The 17,701-nt window shown below is 36.5% G+C and overlaps 1 protein-coding gene and 1 long non-coding RNA gene across 3 annotated transcripts; one reads left to right on the plus strand and one right to left on the minus strand.

Moving 5' to 3' along the window:
- Window positions 1-120: 120 nt before the first annotated feature.
- Window positions 121-15,894, minus strand: LOC121955079 (uncharacterized). Of its 2 annotated transcripts, none has more exons than XR_006106592.2 (3): window positions 15,716-15,894; window positions 12,691-12,770; window positions 121-213 (listed from the first exon to the last, which is right to left on the minus strand). It is a non-coding gene; the product is annotated as an uncharacterized LOC121955079 (long non-coding RNA). The 2 variants fall into 2 exon arrangements; XR_015779222.1 differs by lacking the exon at window positions 121-213 and adding an exon at window positions 12,126-12,577.
- Window positions 7,153-11,469, plus strand: nkx2.2b (NK2 homeobox 2b). Its single transcript, XM_042502865.2, has 2 exons — window positions 7,153-8,051; window positions 9,681-11,469. The coding sequence occupies exons 1-2, from the start codon at window positions 7,805-7,807 to the stop codon at window positions 10,220-10,222; spliced, it is 789 nt and encodes a 262-aa protein (XP_042358799.2). The 5' UTR covers window positions 7,153-7,804; the 3' UTR covers window positions 10,223-11,469.
- Window positions 15,895-17,701: the final 1,807 nt, after the last annotated feature.

Below are 17,701 nucleotides of genomic sequence, written 5' to 3' on the forward strand. Positions count from 1 at the left end.
CTTGGGTATTTACTATAAAAATAGTAGTGGTATGATTATAAATACTGTCAAAAATACACATAAACACTCCTATTAAATGGATACAGAGATGCTGTATTGAGGTAATGTAGTGCACAGTACTTACCACCAGAGGTCAGTCTCACAGGCAGCTGAGCTGAGTAAGATGGCGACGGCAAGTGGTGGGGATAATGTTACAGGACGGGCCAACAACCGCTAAAGGAGACAGCACAGAAACAAACAGTGGAACATATTTTCACACCTAACTTGAATATACGTTATGACTATACATTCATACACTGCTGGCCAAACTGCTGAACAGACAGGCTAATCATCCAGTAAGTACAGGTTCACATTCAAAATCCCTTGTTAAAATTTCATTCATCAAAGCGTCCTTGAACCTCAACCCTTGAGAACGGCAGATGACTGCTCTACTTCCTGAGCCACAGCCACTGCTCAGTGGGGTGAAAAGGAGTTGAAATCCAAAAAGACGCCCTTCTATTTTTCTGTTTCATAAGGGAAAGTGGTGTACAAAAATTTCCTTACTTGACACCTTTATAACAGGATTTTAAAAAGCTTTTGGAACGTAGCAAACTTGGCAGGAGTGTGGTGGGGTACACAGGTAAAAGTAACAATTGAAATAGTTGGCAAAAAGTAACATTTAGAATAAAAAGTAAAGAATACACAGCTGAAATAATTACCTAACGGTAAAATGTATTGGATAAACAGTTGAAATTGTTTGCTTAAGTAATAAATACACATTTAAAATGGCTAGCTCAGCTTGCTCTCACTATCAGGGTGTCAAAAAAAGCAGCTTGGGCAGTGGCCCTCAGCATCAGATACGGACACACAATGAGCCTTTCAGCATCTGGAAGCTATTAGTGCACAGGGCCTTCGACCAACACCTAATTCAACACATCCACGTCATTATTAGACGATCAGAGCAACAGACATAGTAACAGCAGTAGCAGTAGCAACAGACTGACAAAGTCCACATAGGGTGGATGGGTCCAGCAAGCACAGGACTTTTATCCAGGAGACTGGTGTTTGTGTCCGATGTGAAACTGTAAGTCAACACTGGTATTTTGTCACATCTGTCATCACGAGTCAAAACATGTTGAAATAATAAGTCAAATATAGCAGACAAACCATTGAAAAAGTCAGCTAAGTACCAGACAGATAGCATAGTTGACATAATTAGCTGAAAGCAGCAGGAGATTGAGTGAGGGGGGAAGATGGGGAGATGGGGGATGCAATTGCATTTGTTACCGAGGTCCATACCAACACCCAGTTGCTTTTTATCCAGATTCTGTCCCATAAATCAGTCAAATCAATTATTACATTTTGACAGAGCATTTCTATTTTAATCAGCATGTTTCTAGCCTTTACAGCACCAGTTTAACAGCCTAGGAAGCTCGCAGACTAGTTGCAAATCATCTCACGTGATGCTACTTCACCAATTACATCTGTGCATTCTTTGTGACTGGAGTTTGGGAGATGGGCCTGCACACACACAAGGGAGAGACGGGGAGAGACAAAAGTCGAAGACCTCAGCGAAGTGAGTAAGAGAAAACAGCTTTTAATAAAGACTGTACAGACTCTGTTCTTTCTTCCCATGAGCCAAAAAAAGCCTGTATTTTATTATAAATCCATGGCACTGTCCGTGGTGCTGAAGCTGCAGACAGATTAGTAATTTGAGTCCTGCTCTAGCTAGCTACAAGTAATAGATAAAACCTTGAAATAGCAAGCTAATATTAATAGATCAAAAGTTGAAATAGCTCAAAGTAACCCATAAACAGTAATGGATAAACAGTTTACAAAGTTAGCTAAAATTAATGGATTAAAAACTGAAATATAGCTAACGGTGGACCAATGGATAAACTGTTAAAAAAAGTTAGCTAAAAGTAATCTATAAACTGCTCAAATATGCTAAAAGTAATGAATAGGCCTAAACATATAAAAAGCGAATATTAATAGGTTACAAATTGAAATTACAGAAAGTAATGAATAAACAGTTGAAATAGTTATGGATAATTACGTGGTGGACACAGCTGGTTAAATGGATTATTCTAGTTAATTAAAATCTGGGACTGATTGTGATCTAGAAAAATATGACCACGTGGGTGAAAAACAGCCAAGACTATCAGTTAATCCAGATTATCTGAACACAACTGATATGTAACAAAAGAATAGTAACTAATAACAGCAGTGAGCCGTACCGCAGGTCAGAGTGGAAGCATGCTGCTATAGTCTGTGAGAAGTGACGGGCCTGTTTTTTTGTGTCATTAATGCAGCTAAGTAGCTTGTTTGAATCATTACATAAATACATTTCACCCAATACTACTTCAGGTCTTAGAAATAAATGTAAGAGTAGAAATGTAGGAGGCAACTTTAAGAACAAGAAGGCAAATGCAATACGACAGGCTATAATCATATACTTTAAAAACAGACTTCTGATTTCAAGGCATCATTTTTAATGCAATGGCGCCTCCTTTTGGATAATATCCTGTATCACATTAGTTTTTTTCTCAGAGGGTCAGTGAAAATTTAGCTGTTTTATAAAAATGTGGTGGAAATATTTTTACTTATCAATAATAACATTGGCTGAAACTTTATTTTCAGGTTGGTAAATTCCAAATAATTTTGTAGTAATTACAGGCAATCACGTGTTCAGTCGCTACACATCACACATTTATGAAGAATTAAGTTTCCAATACTAAATGAATGATGGATGATTTATATAATAATAAAGTGAGAACCATCTTTAATTAAATTCTTAAAGCTCAACTAAAAACTTTTTCCTGTATTTTTTTTTTATAATTAGTTACAAATTAAGGCCTTATTGTGAAACTTTCGAGAACTATTTAGAAAGTTATTCGAAAATAAGAAAACACGCTAAGTAAAATTTTACAAAGAAGAAGAAGAAAGGATAGAATGTGAAATTTTTTTTTTTAGGCAACTGCACAGAAAAACAACATACAAACTTAAAAAAAACAAAAAAGATCGAGACACTCTACTGCAATTATGATAAATAATAATTAAAATAATTATGAAACTTCAATGATTTCATCTCCTTTTGGGATTTGATAAAACTCATCTAATAACTTCTGGTTATATTCTGTATGCCTATGTATGCCTTTATTTTGAGTCCTAATTTCTTTACAAAATCATTTTAAAGGTTTTCAGTAAAAACTATATTAATGTATCACTTATGTAGCACCACTGAACTAGTGTATTGAGCTGCAGTTGCTCAGTGTGACAGCAGGGGTCAGTCTGAGCTCAGGGATGATCAGGGGCTCCTGGAGGTTAAAAGTTGGACTCATTAATGTCTATTTAAAGCAGGGATTATTTTTTTTGTTTTTCCTGTGAAATGTCTATCATTTCCTTTACATGTTTTCAGGATCACATACCATCCCCTCTGTGCCCTGACAGACAAAGTTTGGAAGCCACAACTCAACATCACTTTTTAATCTACTGAGCACGCTCAGAAGATGCTATAGCCTCATCTTCATCCACCCATTCTTCTTCATATGCAGTTTTAGCTGCTCTGTGGAGAGGAAGATGATTCCTCCACAGACGCTGAAGAGGGAAATAAAAAAACACAAGTGTTTAGTTATGTTGGAGGCTGTAATTATTCCACGTTACCTAAGAAAAATGCACTTGTGAATGTTTGAAATTTGGATCTGATTTAAGAAAAGAAAACTAAGTTACGTTTGAGGTTACAACTGAGCCTGGATCCCATAAGTAAAGGATTTTTTTCTATTCATTTTATTTTATTAATTTGCCAATTTCTATTGGTTATTGAAATTCTTACTTTTTATGTAACATCTGCATTTCTCTTATTTATATTTTTATTATACTTATTGCACACATTTCACCACTTTTTATTTTATTTTCACTTTGTATGAGGTTATATACATAACATATTTTTATATTATATATTATATAATATATTTTGTATTCTTTTCTTTTGATTTGTCTATATGTCTACATTTTAATGTACTTCGTTACATTTCTATCTTAACTGCACATTGACTATGTGTTTTACAAATTAAGTCTTTTTTTTTTAAGTTTTATTATATTATTTTAGGACAAACCAACTCAGGGTAGCTGCTGACTGCTGGAAATGGGAACTGGTCTGTGTGTGTGTGTGTGTGGTCATGAATATAGAAGACAGTCTATTGAAGGCAGCAGTCTGAATACCATGACAACTCCCAGCAGCCTCACATGTATTCCCAGCAGTTTGTGTGTGTGTGTGTGTGTGTGTGTGTGTGTGTGTGTGTGTGTGTGTGTGTGTGTGTGTGCACACGCGTGTGTGTGTGGCAGTCAGACCATTATAAAGTGTTCAGGGGGAATAAATGGGATAAATGTGGAGGCTGTGCGGTCTTTGTGGCTGTCGGCTCGTCGTGTGTTTGTTTGCAGAGTTCGACCACCCAGCAGGACCCAACACACACACACACACACAGAGAGAGAGAGAGAGAGAGAGAGAGAGGGAGCTCAACTCATTGTCACACACATCACACACACAAAGTGGAAACCGAAATTTAACCAAAGATTAAAAAAAAAACCATTTCGAAATGTCACAAAAAAACAAGAAAAATCTCACAGAAGTTAATTTAGTAAATGTTTTTTGATATTTCCTACACTTATCAAGTGATTTAAAATTTAAAAATTTTATTTGAAGAAGGCTGATCAGTCCACTAGAGGTAGGAGCCTTTCTTACATTTCTCGACACAACTCGACTTTTACTGAAAACAGTGCAGTTTTTGCTATGTTTCAGGAAAAAAAGGACTCATTGACTGTGTAAAAATTGAAGATTTTTTTGCTGCGTAAGGTCAAAGCTGACTTCTGCATGTCTGATGTGGTGTAAAAAAAACATGCAAAGTTGTGAAACATGCAAAACACTGGTGAAATACAAACTTGAGAGTCTAAATGCAAACAGGCTCTGTGAGGTCGTACTGCACGCTGACAGCGAGCTAACACTAAACACAAAGTACAACTGTGGCTGATGCGAGTATCATATATTATATTTAGTATTAAACCAAAGTAGGTGGACAAACTGGACCGTTATATAGCATGGCTTAAAATCTTAAGAGCAGATGCTACCATTTATGAAGGTTACTAACACTTTTATTATTGATTAATCTATTTCAATTGGCTGTTTAATCAAAAGTTCACTTAGGAAGAGGATGTAAATTATACAGCCTTTAATGTGTTGAAAGCTATATTTTTCCACATCATTCTCCATCATGCTTTTCTTTGTACTACTGAAAAAAAGCTGGAAACTGATTAGCCTCTTATTGGACATACCTGCGTTTCTGAATTGAAGCTCATTTTGTTTGAACTAATTTGCAGATTGCTGCACAAACTGGCAAAAATATGGAAGTAATATAACTGAACATGAGTCTACTGTTAAATAATTACAAAAAGGATTACACGGATGAGTCTTTTTCAAAGCGGACATCTTGATGTAGCAGGGACATCACAGGTGTTAAAACATTAACAGTGACTGTTCTGTTAAACAGGAAGTCCTGACAGTGTGGCCACATGAACAATACCAGGACCCTGAAACTGAAGCAGCTAAATAGAATTTAGCCAATTTATTGCATTATCTGTGTTTTACTGTGACGTGTCAAAATGTTTTCTGAGAAAATAAAAACTATTTTACACACATTATCGCCTACAAACCGGTGTGATCATCATAACACACTGGAAAACTGTTAACGGGCGCAGAAATAATTTCTCTGGTGGGATAAAGATCTGAACTGTTTTTGTGAATCAGTGAGTTCATCAGCCGGCGTGTAAACACTCTGAGGAGGTTTCAGTGTTTGTTGTGAGGATTAACTCAAACAGCAGAGGAAGAGGCAAACACGCTGCGATAATCATCTTACATGTGGTGACTTCTTAGTGAAGTTTGGTATTGTTTGCAATTTTTGACTCATAGGTTTTTAATGCCAGAGCTTAATTAAAATTGGCTGAATAAATCGGCTGAAAGATTGACCTTTGTAATAAAATAAATAAATTCGTGAAGTTTTCTGAGGCCCCTCTCACCCTGTGAAAGGCACAAAAGTCCGCCCCTGGACTAGAATTTGACTCTTAACGAATGTAGAGTCAAATGAGTGACTTATGCTTGGGTTTCAAGAAAGAAAAGAAAAAGAAAAGAAACTGCCTTAAAAAAATGCATCAAGAGAGGAAGTGATGAACCCACAGAGACTGTGTAGGCAGGGGCCCAGGATCTGGTGCTACACCACTGCACATGGTGGTCATGGGGCCATGGGTGTCCAAACATTTTTGAATGGGGGCCAGATTATATTACGTGAAAACATCTGCGGGTCAACTGCTCCTGGTATCAAATAGGTAATTTTAAAAATAAAAATAAAAAACCACACACACACACAAAACAAACAAGACAAACGCAAATGTTTCATATTTTAGTGAAACTGCATTCAACTTTCCACTGCTCCTGAAGGCAGCGTGAGGCTGTCCCTGTTGACTTTTTGCCATGGTGTGTCTGCTACAGAAGGAAATGTGTGCTGTTATGTAACTGTTTAGTTTCCTGGTTTACTGTCTGTTTATGAAAACACATGATGCATGTCCACAAGCTTAATCCAAGTCCTGTGAGGTGAAGGAAAACAATTCAAAGTGATCTTGCTTGATTTTGAGAGGTGGGCCAAATGGAAGTCGAGCCAAGTGCCGTTTAAATGTCTCACAATTGCCACAATTGGCCCCTGGGCCAGACCTTTTTTCATTTCAGTTTGTTTAAATGTGAAAAACTTCAGAGCCTTCCTTTTTTTCTCACCAGTATTTTATTCCTGTGAGAAGAATTTACAATTGGAAGCTCTGATTTCATGTTATGGGAGTTACAGGAACGCAACACTGCAGTATTTCCAAAATCAGGAGCTCCTGTAAATTTAGATGATTACTAAATTAGAGAAATTGTTTGTTGACCTTAATCTCATGTTAGTTTTTATTCTCTATATATATTCATTCATTTTTATGCGATAGAACTTTTTTATTGTATTTTAATTCAAAATTGTGCAAATATAAATATTTTTTCCAGTTTTGTAAGTATGTTATAAATCGTATTACTTGATCTATTTCTATTTCAATGTTTTGTTTTGTTTTGTTTTGTTTTTTTGTTGTTGTTGTTGTTTTTCTAAGATTTCAGACATGGATCTCATCTCACGTAAATAGTAACAAAACAAAACAAATATTTCTTCCACTTCACAAATGAATGCAGTTTTTATGCTTTTACGCGAGTTTGCACATCTGAGACTAAACATGTAAACAGGAAGCGGATCAGCGGCACTTATAGATGTAAATGAGTCGCTTCTTTCTCTCTAATCCTCCATCATTAAACATTCACCTCTTCCCGCGGCTCCAGCGTCTCTTGTATACGCGCTCATTTCGGTGGAAAAGGGGTATAAGCGCTGCTCCCGGGTTTTTTTTCACACCCTCAACCACTTGACCCGCCTCCGTCCTTTTTAACTCTCTCTCTCTCTCTCTCTCTCTCTCTCTGTCTCTCTCTGTCTCTCTCACTGACACACACACACACACACATCGTTAAATAGGACGGATACTCTCTCTTAATGTCTTCCCTCATGTATTTTTCATGCTGTTAAATCCTCTCCGGTCGGCCCGTGCAGCTCGGGGCATTCATGGACCCAAACTCTGCGCTGTCTGCTCCTCTTTAACGGGCTGCAGAAGCTGAATCAACGCGGGACACAGATCTGGAACTTTTTTTTTTTTTTTTTACCCTTTTTCTTTTCCTCCTTTCGTTTTCTTCTCCGTTTCCCCCACACGCGTCATGTCTTTTGGCAACAACACAAAAACGGGCTTCTCCGTGCGGGACATCCTAGATCTCCCAGACGCCACCGGAAGATGCGGCTCCGGGACAGAGGAGACCGAGGAGGACGACACCGAGGAGGCCTCGGCGGAAGTTTCAGGGACGGAAAACGTGCAGAAATTGGAATTTAGCGGCCGGAGTTTGTGCGGGCGCGGCGGTGGGAGCTATAGCAGGTGGAGCCGCGGATCCGGTAACCTGCACTTCTCATGTGAGGACCCCCCCAAAATTTTTTATATATATATATATATATATATATATATGTATATGTGTGTGTGTGTGTGTGTGTGTGTGTGTGTGTGTGTGTGTGTATTCATAATATGATTTATAGCACAAATAAATCCAAATGTGATAATCTGCCTGTGCGTAATTGCCAAATAAAACATAAAATCCATAACCATCTTAAAAATCGATATCCACTTCCAATAATCAGTTTATCCATATTTAGTTTTAATACCTAAATTACAAATATGACATTAGATTATCATTTGATTATAATTTTTGTCCAGACAGTCACAGGCACCTGCGCGTAAATGGAGACTGGCTCTTTGTCTCCATATTCATTACAGTTTATCACCAATTACCAATTACCAATCCCCCATTATAAATTTTAACTGTTAGGCTCAGCCAAATAATTAAAAATTGTTGCCGATTTTAAGTTTTTGTCCTTTTTAATAAGTAGAACAAGTGAGGAGCTGTCCAAACATCCAGACGCATGTTGATCTTAAAAATTGTACTTTTGTAAAGGGAGTTCAGCACGGGGCTTGTTTTCTACACTGCAAAATCTGACAAGTTGATCTTATTTAAAATAATCTTGGAAACAGATTGCCTCAAAAAAAAAAAAGTAAATATTACTATGAGTCTTAATTTATGTTTGCGTTTTATCTAATTAAGTTTACTCAAAAATTTGCTGTACTTACGTTATTTTGTGAAGTTGTTGCAACTTAAGTTTTAGAAACTTCAGTAAACTGAGTCTGACTTAAGTTGATCGTGACAAAAAGAATTTCGCCAATGATGGAGATCTGCGAGTTCTGTTTTCTCAACATGTTTAAGAAAATACAAATATGACTGACTAGTCTGCCACCAGCAGATAAGCAGGTATATAGTGCAGTTAACTTGGGTTTCTTAAGTTGCTAAAACTTAGAAAGATTGATGTAAAGTTGTCATTTTTTCAAAACAATCCACTAAATTTTAAGTAAATTTATCAATTAGATATACAGTAAACATAAATTAATTTTAAAAGTTATATTAAGACTTGATAATTTCCAAGGCAAGTGGTTTCTACGATTATTTTAAGTAATAAGCCCTGTGTTGAACTTCCTTTACAAAAATACCATTTTTAGGATCAACATGTTGGCATTGGCAAAATTCTCCTGTCACGATCAAGTTAAGTCAGACTAACTTGATTTACTGACGTTAAAACTTAGGAACAACAAGGTGATTTCAATGATCATTTTTAAGTTGCAACAACTTCACAAAATCAAGTAAATACTATGTATTACGAAAACAACAATAAAGTAAACATAAATCAAGGCTAGTCTTTTTAGGCTACTTACATTTTCTTAGATTTTTTTAAGCAAAATCAACTTCTTGGATTTTACAGTATGAGCATATCCAGGATATTTCTTGGGGATCATATTCAGAGTAAAGGAAAACAAAAATCAGAGCTGGAAAATGTCCTATACCTTTAATGTAAATGTTCACTGGCTTCTGTTGGAAAGCGAGGAATATGTTTTGTTTTATGTTGTTGTTTCTAAGAAATTCCTTGTGCTTAAAGTTTTTGAGTTCCAGTCTGTCATCAGACTTCTCAGAGTAATCTGATTACCCTGTCTCCCTGCAGTACACGGTATTTCCTTAGAGTCTCGAATCGAGCCCAAATCTCCCGAGCTCTCCACGGATGAGTCCCCGGACGCGGAGCGGGATCCTGCGGGCGGCGTGGCGCAGAGGAGCCGCGGCCGGAAGCGGCGGGTTCTCTTCTCCAAAGCGCAGACCTTCGAGCTGGAGCGTCGCTTCCGGCAGCAGCGCTACCTGTCCGCGCCGGAGCGAGAGCACCTGGCCGGGCTGATCCGCCTCACCCCGAACCAGGTCAAGATCTGGTTCCAGAACCACCGATACAAGATGAAGCGCTCCGAGCACAGCCTGCACGCGCTGCCGCTGCTGCCCGCGCGCCGGGTCGCCATCCCGCTCCTGGTGCGGGACGGGAAGCCGTGCGACCGGATCACGGCGCAAGACCTGGAGGCGACCCTCAGGTCTGGCCTGAGCCTGCCTCTGTGTGCCTACTCCCCGCTGCTGCACCCCGCGTACGGCCCGGAGCACCCCGGCCTGCCGCAGCAGCACCCAGGGGTGCAGCAGCTGGCGCACATGTACCACTGGAGCTGGTGAGGCCCGGGGCCAAAACTTTTACTGAGTGAGGGACATCATTTCTGAAACACAGTCCACCTATAAGCTCGTGTTCGGCCGCAAAAAAAAAAAGAAAACCCTTAAAGACAAATATTCGGAAAATGAGAAAATTGCTTCTTTTTGACTGGAGTGTGGTTTACATCAAGATTTGATTTCTCACAAAAAATGGCATTTTCCAGAAAAGGTGACATCGGAAAATTATAATGTTAAAGCTTAAGCACAAGTTGCTTTTTAACCCTTTGAAAGCTGGGTTGACATCACTTTTCTTGGGCTGTTTTTCGCCTTTCATGAGTACTTAAAGCTTTGAATCCTGAGCAAATAGGTTTGATTTCTTTCAAATACGTGGAAAAAAAGGCAATGACCAACTTGGTAATAAATGTTTCCCAAATTGAGAATTGAGAAATTGGTAGAGTTGGAATTTTTGGTTGTTGTTGTTTTTTGTTTTTTGTTGTTTTGTTGTTGTTTTTTTTTTTTTTAAAAAAAAAAAAAAAGCTTGGAAAAAAATGTGAAGGAAAAATGAGAAAAAATCTAGAGGAAATTATTATAATGATTACACCAACTACATATCTTAAATGATTTTACAGACAATTTTAAAATTTTTAGCACTTTTCTAGGTCATCTCTTTTCTGGCTACTTTTCAGGTAATGTTCTTGTACTTTTTTTCAAATTAATTTCTTTTTGGGCATAGCTCATTGCCTTCTTCCCATATTTTTAAAACAAAATAAGCCATTTTCCCCAGGTTTCAAAGGGTTAATTTTAAAACTTACTGTCCCCATGTTCAAATGATCACTTTTTAGGGCATTTATTACTGTAATGATGAATTCCTAATAAAAAGGTGAAACTTTTCTGTCTTGTTAAGCTTGGAAAATTCATTAATATTCATTTTCATTTTCCCACTCAGACGCGCAAAACGTCTAAAACTAAACTCCCTCTTTTTAAATATGAACGAAACACGATCTGATCATAAAACAGGTCAAACCGAAGGTTTTCTTATTTTTTGGTACTTGGTGAATATGTTTTATTGATGTTTTTGTTGTGTTTTTTTTCTGCAAAAGTGTCACTTTGAAATGTTTCCCTGTGTTTTATAAATCTATTTATAATGTTGACCGGTGAGTTGTTTTGTAATAAACTGGATATTTATGATGGTGAATAAAAGTTGAAGCAGGTGTGAGGGGTTTGATTTCAGCCTGTAGTGATTCTGATCTGGTTGCTCTGACTGGAATATTAAAACTATTGTTCTTTACAGAGATACCAGTATTATATCTCTTTTTTCAAATAAATAATATACACAAAATTTTATAATGCATATTATGATTCAAGATACAAACCAATGCCTCATTAATCAACCCTGCACTGTGTTGTTTGCACTTGAAAAAGTTAGTAAGTGTCCAGGTTGCCTTAAAATTTGAAGCTGACTAAATTTATGAAGACACATTTAAGTAATTTTGTAGTGATTCAACTTGTAAAATTTAGTCAATATAAAATTTTTATGCAGCCCAGAAACTAACTTTTTTTGTTAAGTTAAAAAAGTAGTTTATTTTGTGTTTGTAAAAGGACTTGGATGAGATTCTTTGATGCTGTAGTCAAAATCACTACAAACTTTTGAGCTAAAATTCTTAATAAACAGACTGTAGTTTTGGACACTTGAGATCCCAAACTGAGATTAAATCTCCTGTCACATTCCTATAATATTTCAACATTATTCTAATTTTACTTTGAAAGAAAATATTTTTGGGTTACGTTTATGTTACAGAAAAATTTCATTAACTATTCAAAAAGTTAATGGAATGTGGAACTTTTGTAGATTTGTTTTTCTCAGAAAAATGTATTTTAAACGAAGCCTAATGTATTGACAGGAAATAAACAAGTCTTTATTAGTGCTGAATTATTTTTTTAACAGGCTTTTTGTCTTCCTCTAAATCATTAAAATAACAGCAAAGTGAGCATTTAAGGCAGGAGTTCCCAAAATAGACTCATTTTAAGGGGCGACAAGTCACTGCAGCTATCACGTCTTCAGTTTGTTTAGGAGCAAATTAGCTGTTAGCTTTTACTTTGAAGTCAAAGGTGGGTTGCTAAGAGGGAAAATTAGGCGACAAAAGCCTCAAGTTCACTTTGTGGCAACTGGTTGGTGGTGATTAATTCATCTGATGCCTCAAACAAAACTGTTTTTATACTTTGAACAATAGATGAAAAAAGGACATATAAGCTGTTAATGAAATGACTTTTGGACAAAAAGTTCAGAAACTAGAGAAACTAATGCAGCTAACTAAAAGATGTATGGAACTAAAGAAGTCTCTTCTGAACATACTTGTTTTTGTTTCCACCACATCTGAAGACCTGTGAAGATAATTAGACTCTTGGTGGATTTTAAAAATGAAAAAATAAATAAAGACATTGTGGCTTTGGAGATACAGTTTCATCATAAACATAATCTTGTTCTTTGTACTTACTGGTGCCTGGTTCTGGAGTTTGAGTCAGATGTGATGAATAAAGAAATGCAGGCGAGGAAAAGCAAATCCACAGTGGAGATCTGTAGAGATCAAATGGATATTTTAACACATTACAACCATGAATCCATCACCAAGTTAAGTTTTGAGTCAAGAAGCCAACAACAAAAACTAACTTTGGTTTTAACGTCAATAAACCAGAAATGTTCGACTCTCGTCCTGATATTGACCTGGAACAGAGACTTTTTGCTCCCTTGAACTGTGCGGGCCACATTTAGTCAAAGTGCAGGTTTTGTTCCTCAACTCAACAAAAAAGTTCCTAGTTCACTTGGAAAAATTACCACAGTGGAAAACACACCTGAGCTTTCAAGGTCTTATTTTATTGCCTTTGGTTAAAAAGGGAAGCTGCTTCCCTGTATTTATGCTATGCAACATTAAATAACTTTTATTTTTACTTTTAATTTTTATTGTATAGACATAAGACTGAAATAAACCTTCTCATATATCCTTTAAAGTTATTTTTCACATGATTTTTTCCTACTTTATTTTTATGAAATTAGGAAAACATTTCAAAAGTTAAACGGGATTCTGCTCCCTGGTGATGGTGAGCTTCAGTGAAAATCTCACAATATTTATATATTTGAGCATAGAGATTCAGGAGATTTGGCATCATTACGATGGCTTTATAACGGTTTTTTAGACTTTAGAGTGCTTGAAAAATATTTGAAGAGTTCATTTGCAAAACTAGATACGTCTACATTTATTTATCATCCTAAATCTTGTTCATTAAGAATGGCTTTAATCCTTTATTTACTCGTTACATTTATTTAAGCAGCTTTTGGATCCCTGTGGTTTAATCAATACAGACATTAGAATATATCAGGGTTTTTTAAAAACATAAATAAGCAAATACTGAAACACAACAAAATGCAACCGGAAACTCGCTTCTTGTAGTGCAAAATATTTTTCATCATTCAGTTAGATTAACATTTATAGTATCAGATGTGTCATAGTTTTGTTATTTTGTTTGCTGGTGGTTTTATCATCTGTACAATAAATATTTTCTTTTTAAACATCTGACAGGATTAAAACATCTTTTCAGCAGCAGACGACTTCATTCACAGAAAGAAAACCAGCTATTTACTGTGTTGTGACAAAGGAAAGAAAGACCCCCCTGAGTGTGTGTGTGTGTGTGTGTGTGTGTGTGTGTGTGTGTGTGTGTGCGTGTGCGTGTGCGTGTGTGTGTGTGTGTTGGGGGGGTCTCTGTATTCAGAGGTGTCATAGGTCAGCTCATCTCAGAGGGATGATGTCACATGAGGAGGGGGTGTCAGAGCTTTGAGACAGTTATAATGTGTCACCTGCTGCTATAAAGGAGCAGGAGGAGAAGAAAAGCGGAAAGATGCCAGGATGAGGAGAATAGGAAAAAACAGATTCAGGAGTTTGAAGGACTTATCTTCTGTTTGTCTGTTTCACACTCAACACACAGGCCGACATGTTATTGTCAACAAATCCAGTGAAAGGACCAAAAACCAACAGTGAAAGTATCGACTAGCAAGTATTGTGCGCGTGAAGGCTGATCTTCTTCATCTGTGCTATAAAGGGCCTGAGCTACACAATAGGTAACTCCATATAAAGAGCATTGCAATAACAGATAAAAACATCAGCCAAATGCTGTCACACTTCAGTAAAAAGAAAAGTACAGACAGAACTATATTTTATTTTATATGCATAGCAGTAAATTCACTAAAACCTACAAAAAATAAATAAAATAAAATAAGACCTTCAGTATGGTCCTTTAATTAGCTTCTTTACTGAATAAAATTCTATTTAAAATAAATCTCTGCAATTTTTCTCCTCTGTTTTATTTTATATTTTTGTCTTATATTGCTTAGATTCCATGTTAATAATAATAAGTATACTGTTTTTAATGTTTTGTTTTAAATTTAAATTAAATTAAGCTACTTTATAACTATATATTCAATAAAATAACATAATTTATTAGTGATTGTTTTAGTGATTTTTTTCTACGCTTAGCTTTCTCATGTGTCATACTTAAAATACAGAAACTTCATCAAAGATCTGTTTGGTTTTTCCACTTGTTATCTCTATCCCTTCCTCCTTTTATGCATACTTTGTGTATTATTTTTATATGTTTTGTCCCTCTCTTTTTAATTATTCATTTATTTTTCGTTTAAGGTTAGTATAGTTTATATATGATTTTTTTTTATATGAACTCAAATAATTCAAAGATTTTAATACAGCTGACATTAAAGTTGTTGATCATCATGCAGTCAGCAGGTGGCAGCCAAAGCTCAATCAACACATACTTGTACTTGTGACGACCCTGATCAGCATTTCTCCTCCCCAAAACTCTAAACCATCACAACTAGATGCAACACAAGTGAACTTTATCTTAACTTTTAACCTAAAAACAAGTTAAAAACTACCTGGGTCTAAAATTCAAAGTGATCGTCACAAAAACAGACACAATAAATGGGAGAAAGTCCATTATTATTTCTATCACGTTCTCATCATTCGTTGTTTTAGTAACAATTAGGCTGTTCTTTGTTCCGCATGTTTAAAATATGTCTGTAGATGAACTGAAATTTGAACCCGAAGTCATGATTTCACATCATAGCCCGTGTATTACTGCACGCATGACTGTATTTATATAGTTTCTTTTTTTAAGTCTCAGTGATTTCTTAAAACAGCTGGTCACTGTAGTTTTCTAAAACAAAGAGAGGGAAATAAAACATTTATTGGGGATTATTTTCAGAGGCGGATTAATCCACATTTGATGCTCTAGTGAGTATTTGGGGCAGCAGGAATGGAGTCCAAATAAACTACAGGGTGTGTGTAATGTAGGAACATATCACTTAGTAGTGCAACAGTGTGGCTCATTGTGTGTTTTTAATAGTTTTTGGAACAACGGAGCTCTGTGGCACAGAAGACGACATATAGACTGTGATACACACACATTACTGCTTACATTCACTGCTGTTGATGGCTTAAGCAGACAAACACTAACCTGACGGTGTGTAATGCAGATGACTTGCAGCAGCAGGTATCTGAAGGTTGACTTGTTGCTTTTCATGGATGATCTCTGACTTGACTTCTTGTTTGAGTTGTAAGAACTTCCCTCCATTCGAAAACACGCAGACTCAGTGCACAGGTGCGTGATATAACGTCACAGTCAGGGGCGGCACAAGAACCACGTATCACCCCCTACTGGTCTGGAGTGGAAATGTTACCTTCACCAAAAAAATAAAACAAAAAAACACACATTGGCCTTTCTCCACAGAAGATATTTTGACGCGTCACGGCAGGAAAAACACAGCTGTTTATAAGTAAAGCAATGATGGCCGAATTCCATTAAGCTGCATCACTTTCAGGGTCCTGATCACTCAAAAATAAATTCTGTGAGTCATCACATCACTCCAGCAGTCAACGCGGAGCTGCTGATGAATGAGATTTAAACTCCCCTTTAGATTCATGTTTTTTTGAGCATATATATATATATATATATATATATATATATATATATATATATATATATATATATATATATATATATATATATATATATATATATATACACATATATATATATATATATATATACATATATATATACATATTCACCCTTAAATAATATATTGTGTCCAAGATGGTTAATCAACATAAAAGGTTCAGTTCCTTTTCTCTTTTATTGAAAAAAAATATACACCAATATATTCAGATGGCAATATTGATTTCAAAAGTATAACTGTTACAATAATGTCGACCCGATTATGTTCTCTAGTGGGGAAATGTTGTTAATGTATTTGACAAACTGCAAAAATGCTCCAAGTATTAGCTAAACGTTTCCTGACAACATATTTCAAGCATATCCTATATCTGATTTTACAATAAAAAAATTGTAGTCAATGCAATATTATTAAATTTGGACATGTAGTGCATCCAGGCCTGCCATCTACATATCTTACTTTGAGCACAATATTTTCACAATAAAAGCAGATTTGCAAAACATGCATGCACTGCTAATGTAAAGACTTAAGGTGCCTGACTGTCTAAGTCTAAAAATGCATCACCAAAACCCAGAGGATCAGAAAAGAAAAGTCTAGAGAGAGGACAAGAAAATGAAATGAGCAGGAAAAAAATGGGTGAGGGGTGAAGCAGTAGCAAATAAAACCCAGCTCAGATTTAAAACTAGTAGAGATACTGGAGTCATATGAGAGCGGATGGCATCCGTTGGTAGTAACCATGTCATGATATCGTGTCTCAAAGGGGCTGTTTGATGTTCCAAATTTAGGCTACATTTTGGAGAGAAGAAGAAGTGCCACTGACATTTTTCAAAACGGCATACTTGCATAACTCTGCATACCAGGGTCCCTTAACAGTCTTGGAATTGCAAAACATGGACATGACTGAAAAACTGAGACTGTGGATTCAGTGAGACCAGTTTAATGTGTGATGATGTTATTCCCCATATGAGCCGTTTTGTTGTCGTGAGATCTTTTAAAATTGCACATGTTGGATTAAAAGCTGAGGATGGGGGCGGTGGTCGGCTGGAGTGGGTGAGGATGAGAAATCCCCAGTATGGAGAATCTGTATAGTTTTGTGGTTTCACCCTGTTTCACAAACATAAAAACAACGTAAAATCATACACAAAATATATATATTCTACAATTTTAATTACCTTAAAAACAGATGAATTTGAAAAAATCTTTAAACAGAGTAACATATACTAACCATATGATGGCGCTCTGGGGCTCTAGTGTTCTTACATCGCCTCCACAGCCAGCAGAGAGCCCTTAAAAAAACACACACACACACACAGCTGAAGACATGTTTCTCATGTTTCTTAATGCGTCTTTAACTGCCAAGTGGTGCAGAGACGTCGCCTTCACCTGCGTTGACCCTCAAACAGACTCACTGAATGATTTCTGAAGACCACTTCTTCACGCGTGACCTCTGACCCTTCCCTACACACTGTAACCAGGTCAACATGGAG

Source organism: Plectropomus leopardus, chromosome 16 (assembly GCF_026936395.1).
Source record: "Plectropomus leopardus strain MGB_pleo_1.0 chromosome 16, ASM2693639v1, whole genome shotgun sequence".
Taxonomy (NCBI): Eukaryota; Metazoa; Chordata; class Actinopteri; order Perciformes; family Serranidae; genus Plectropomus; species Plectropomus leopardus.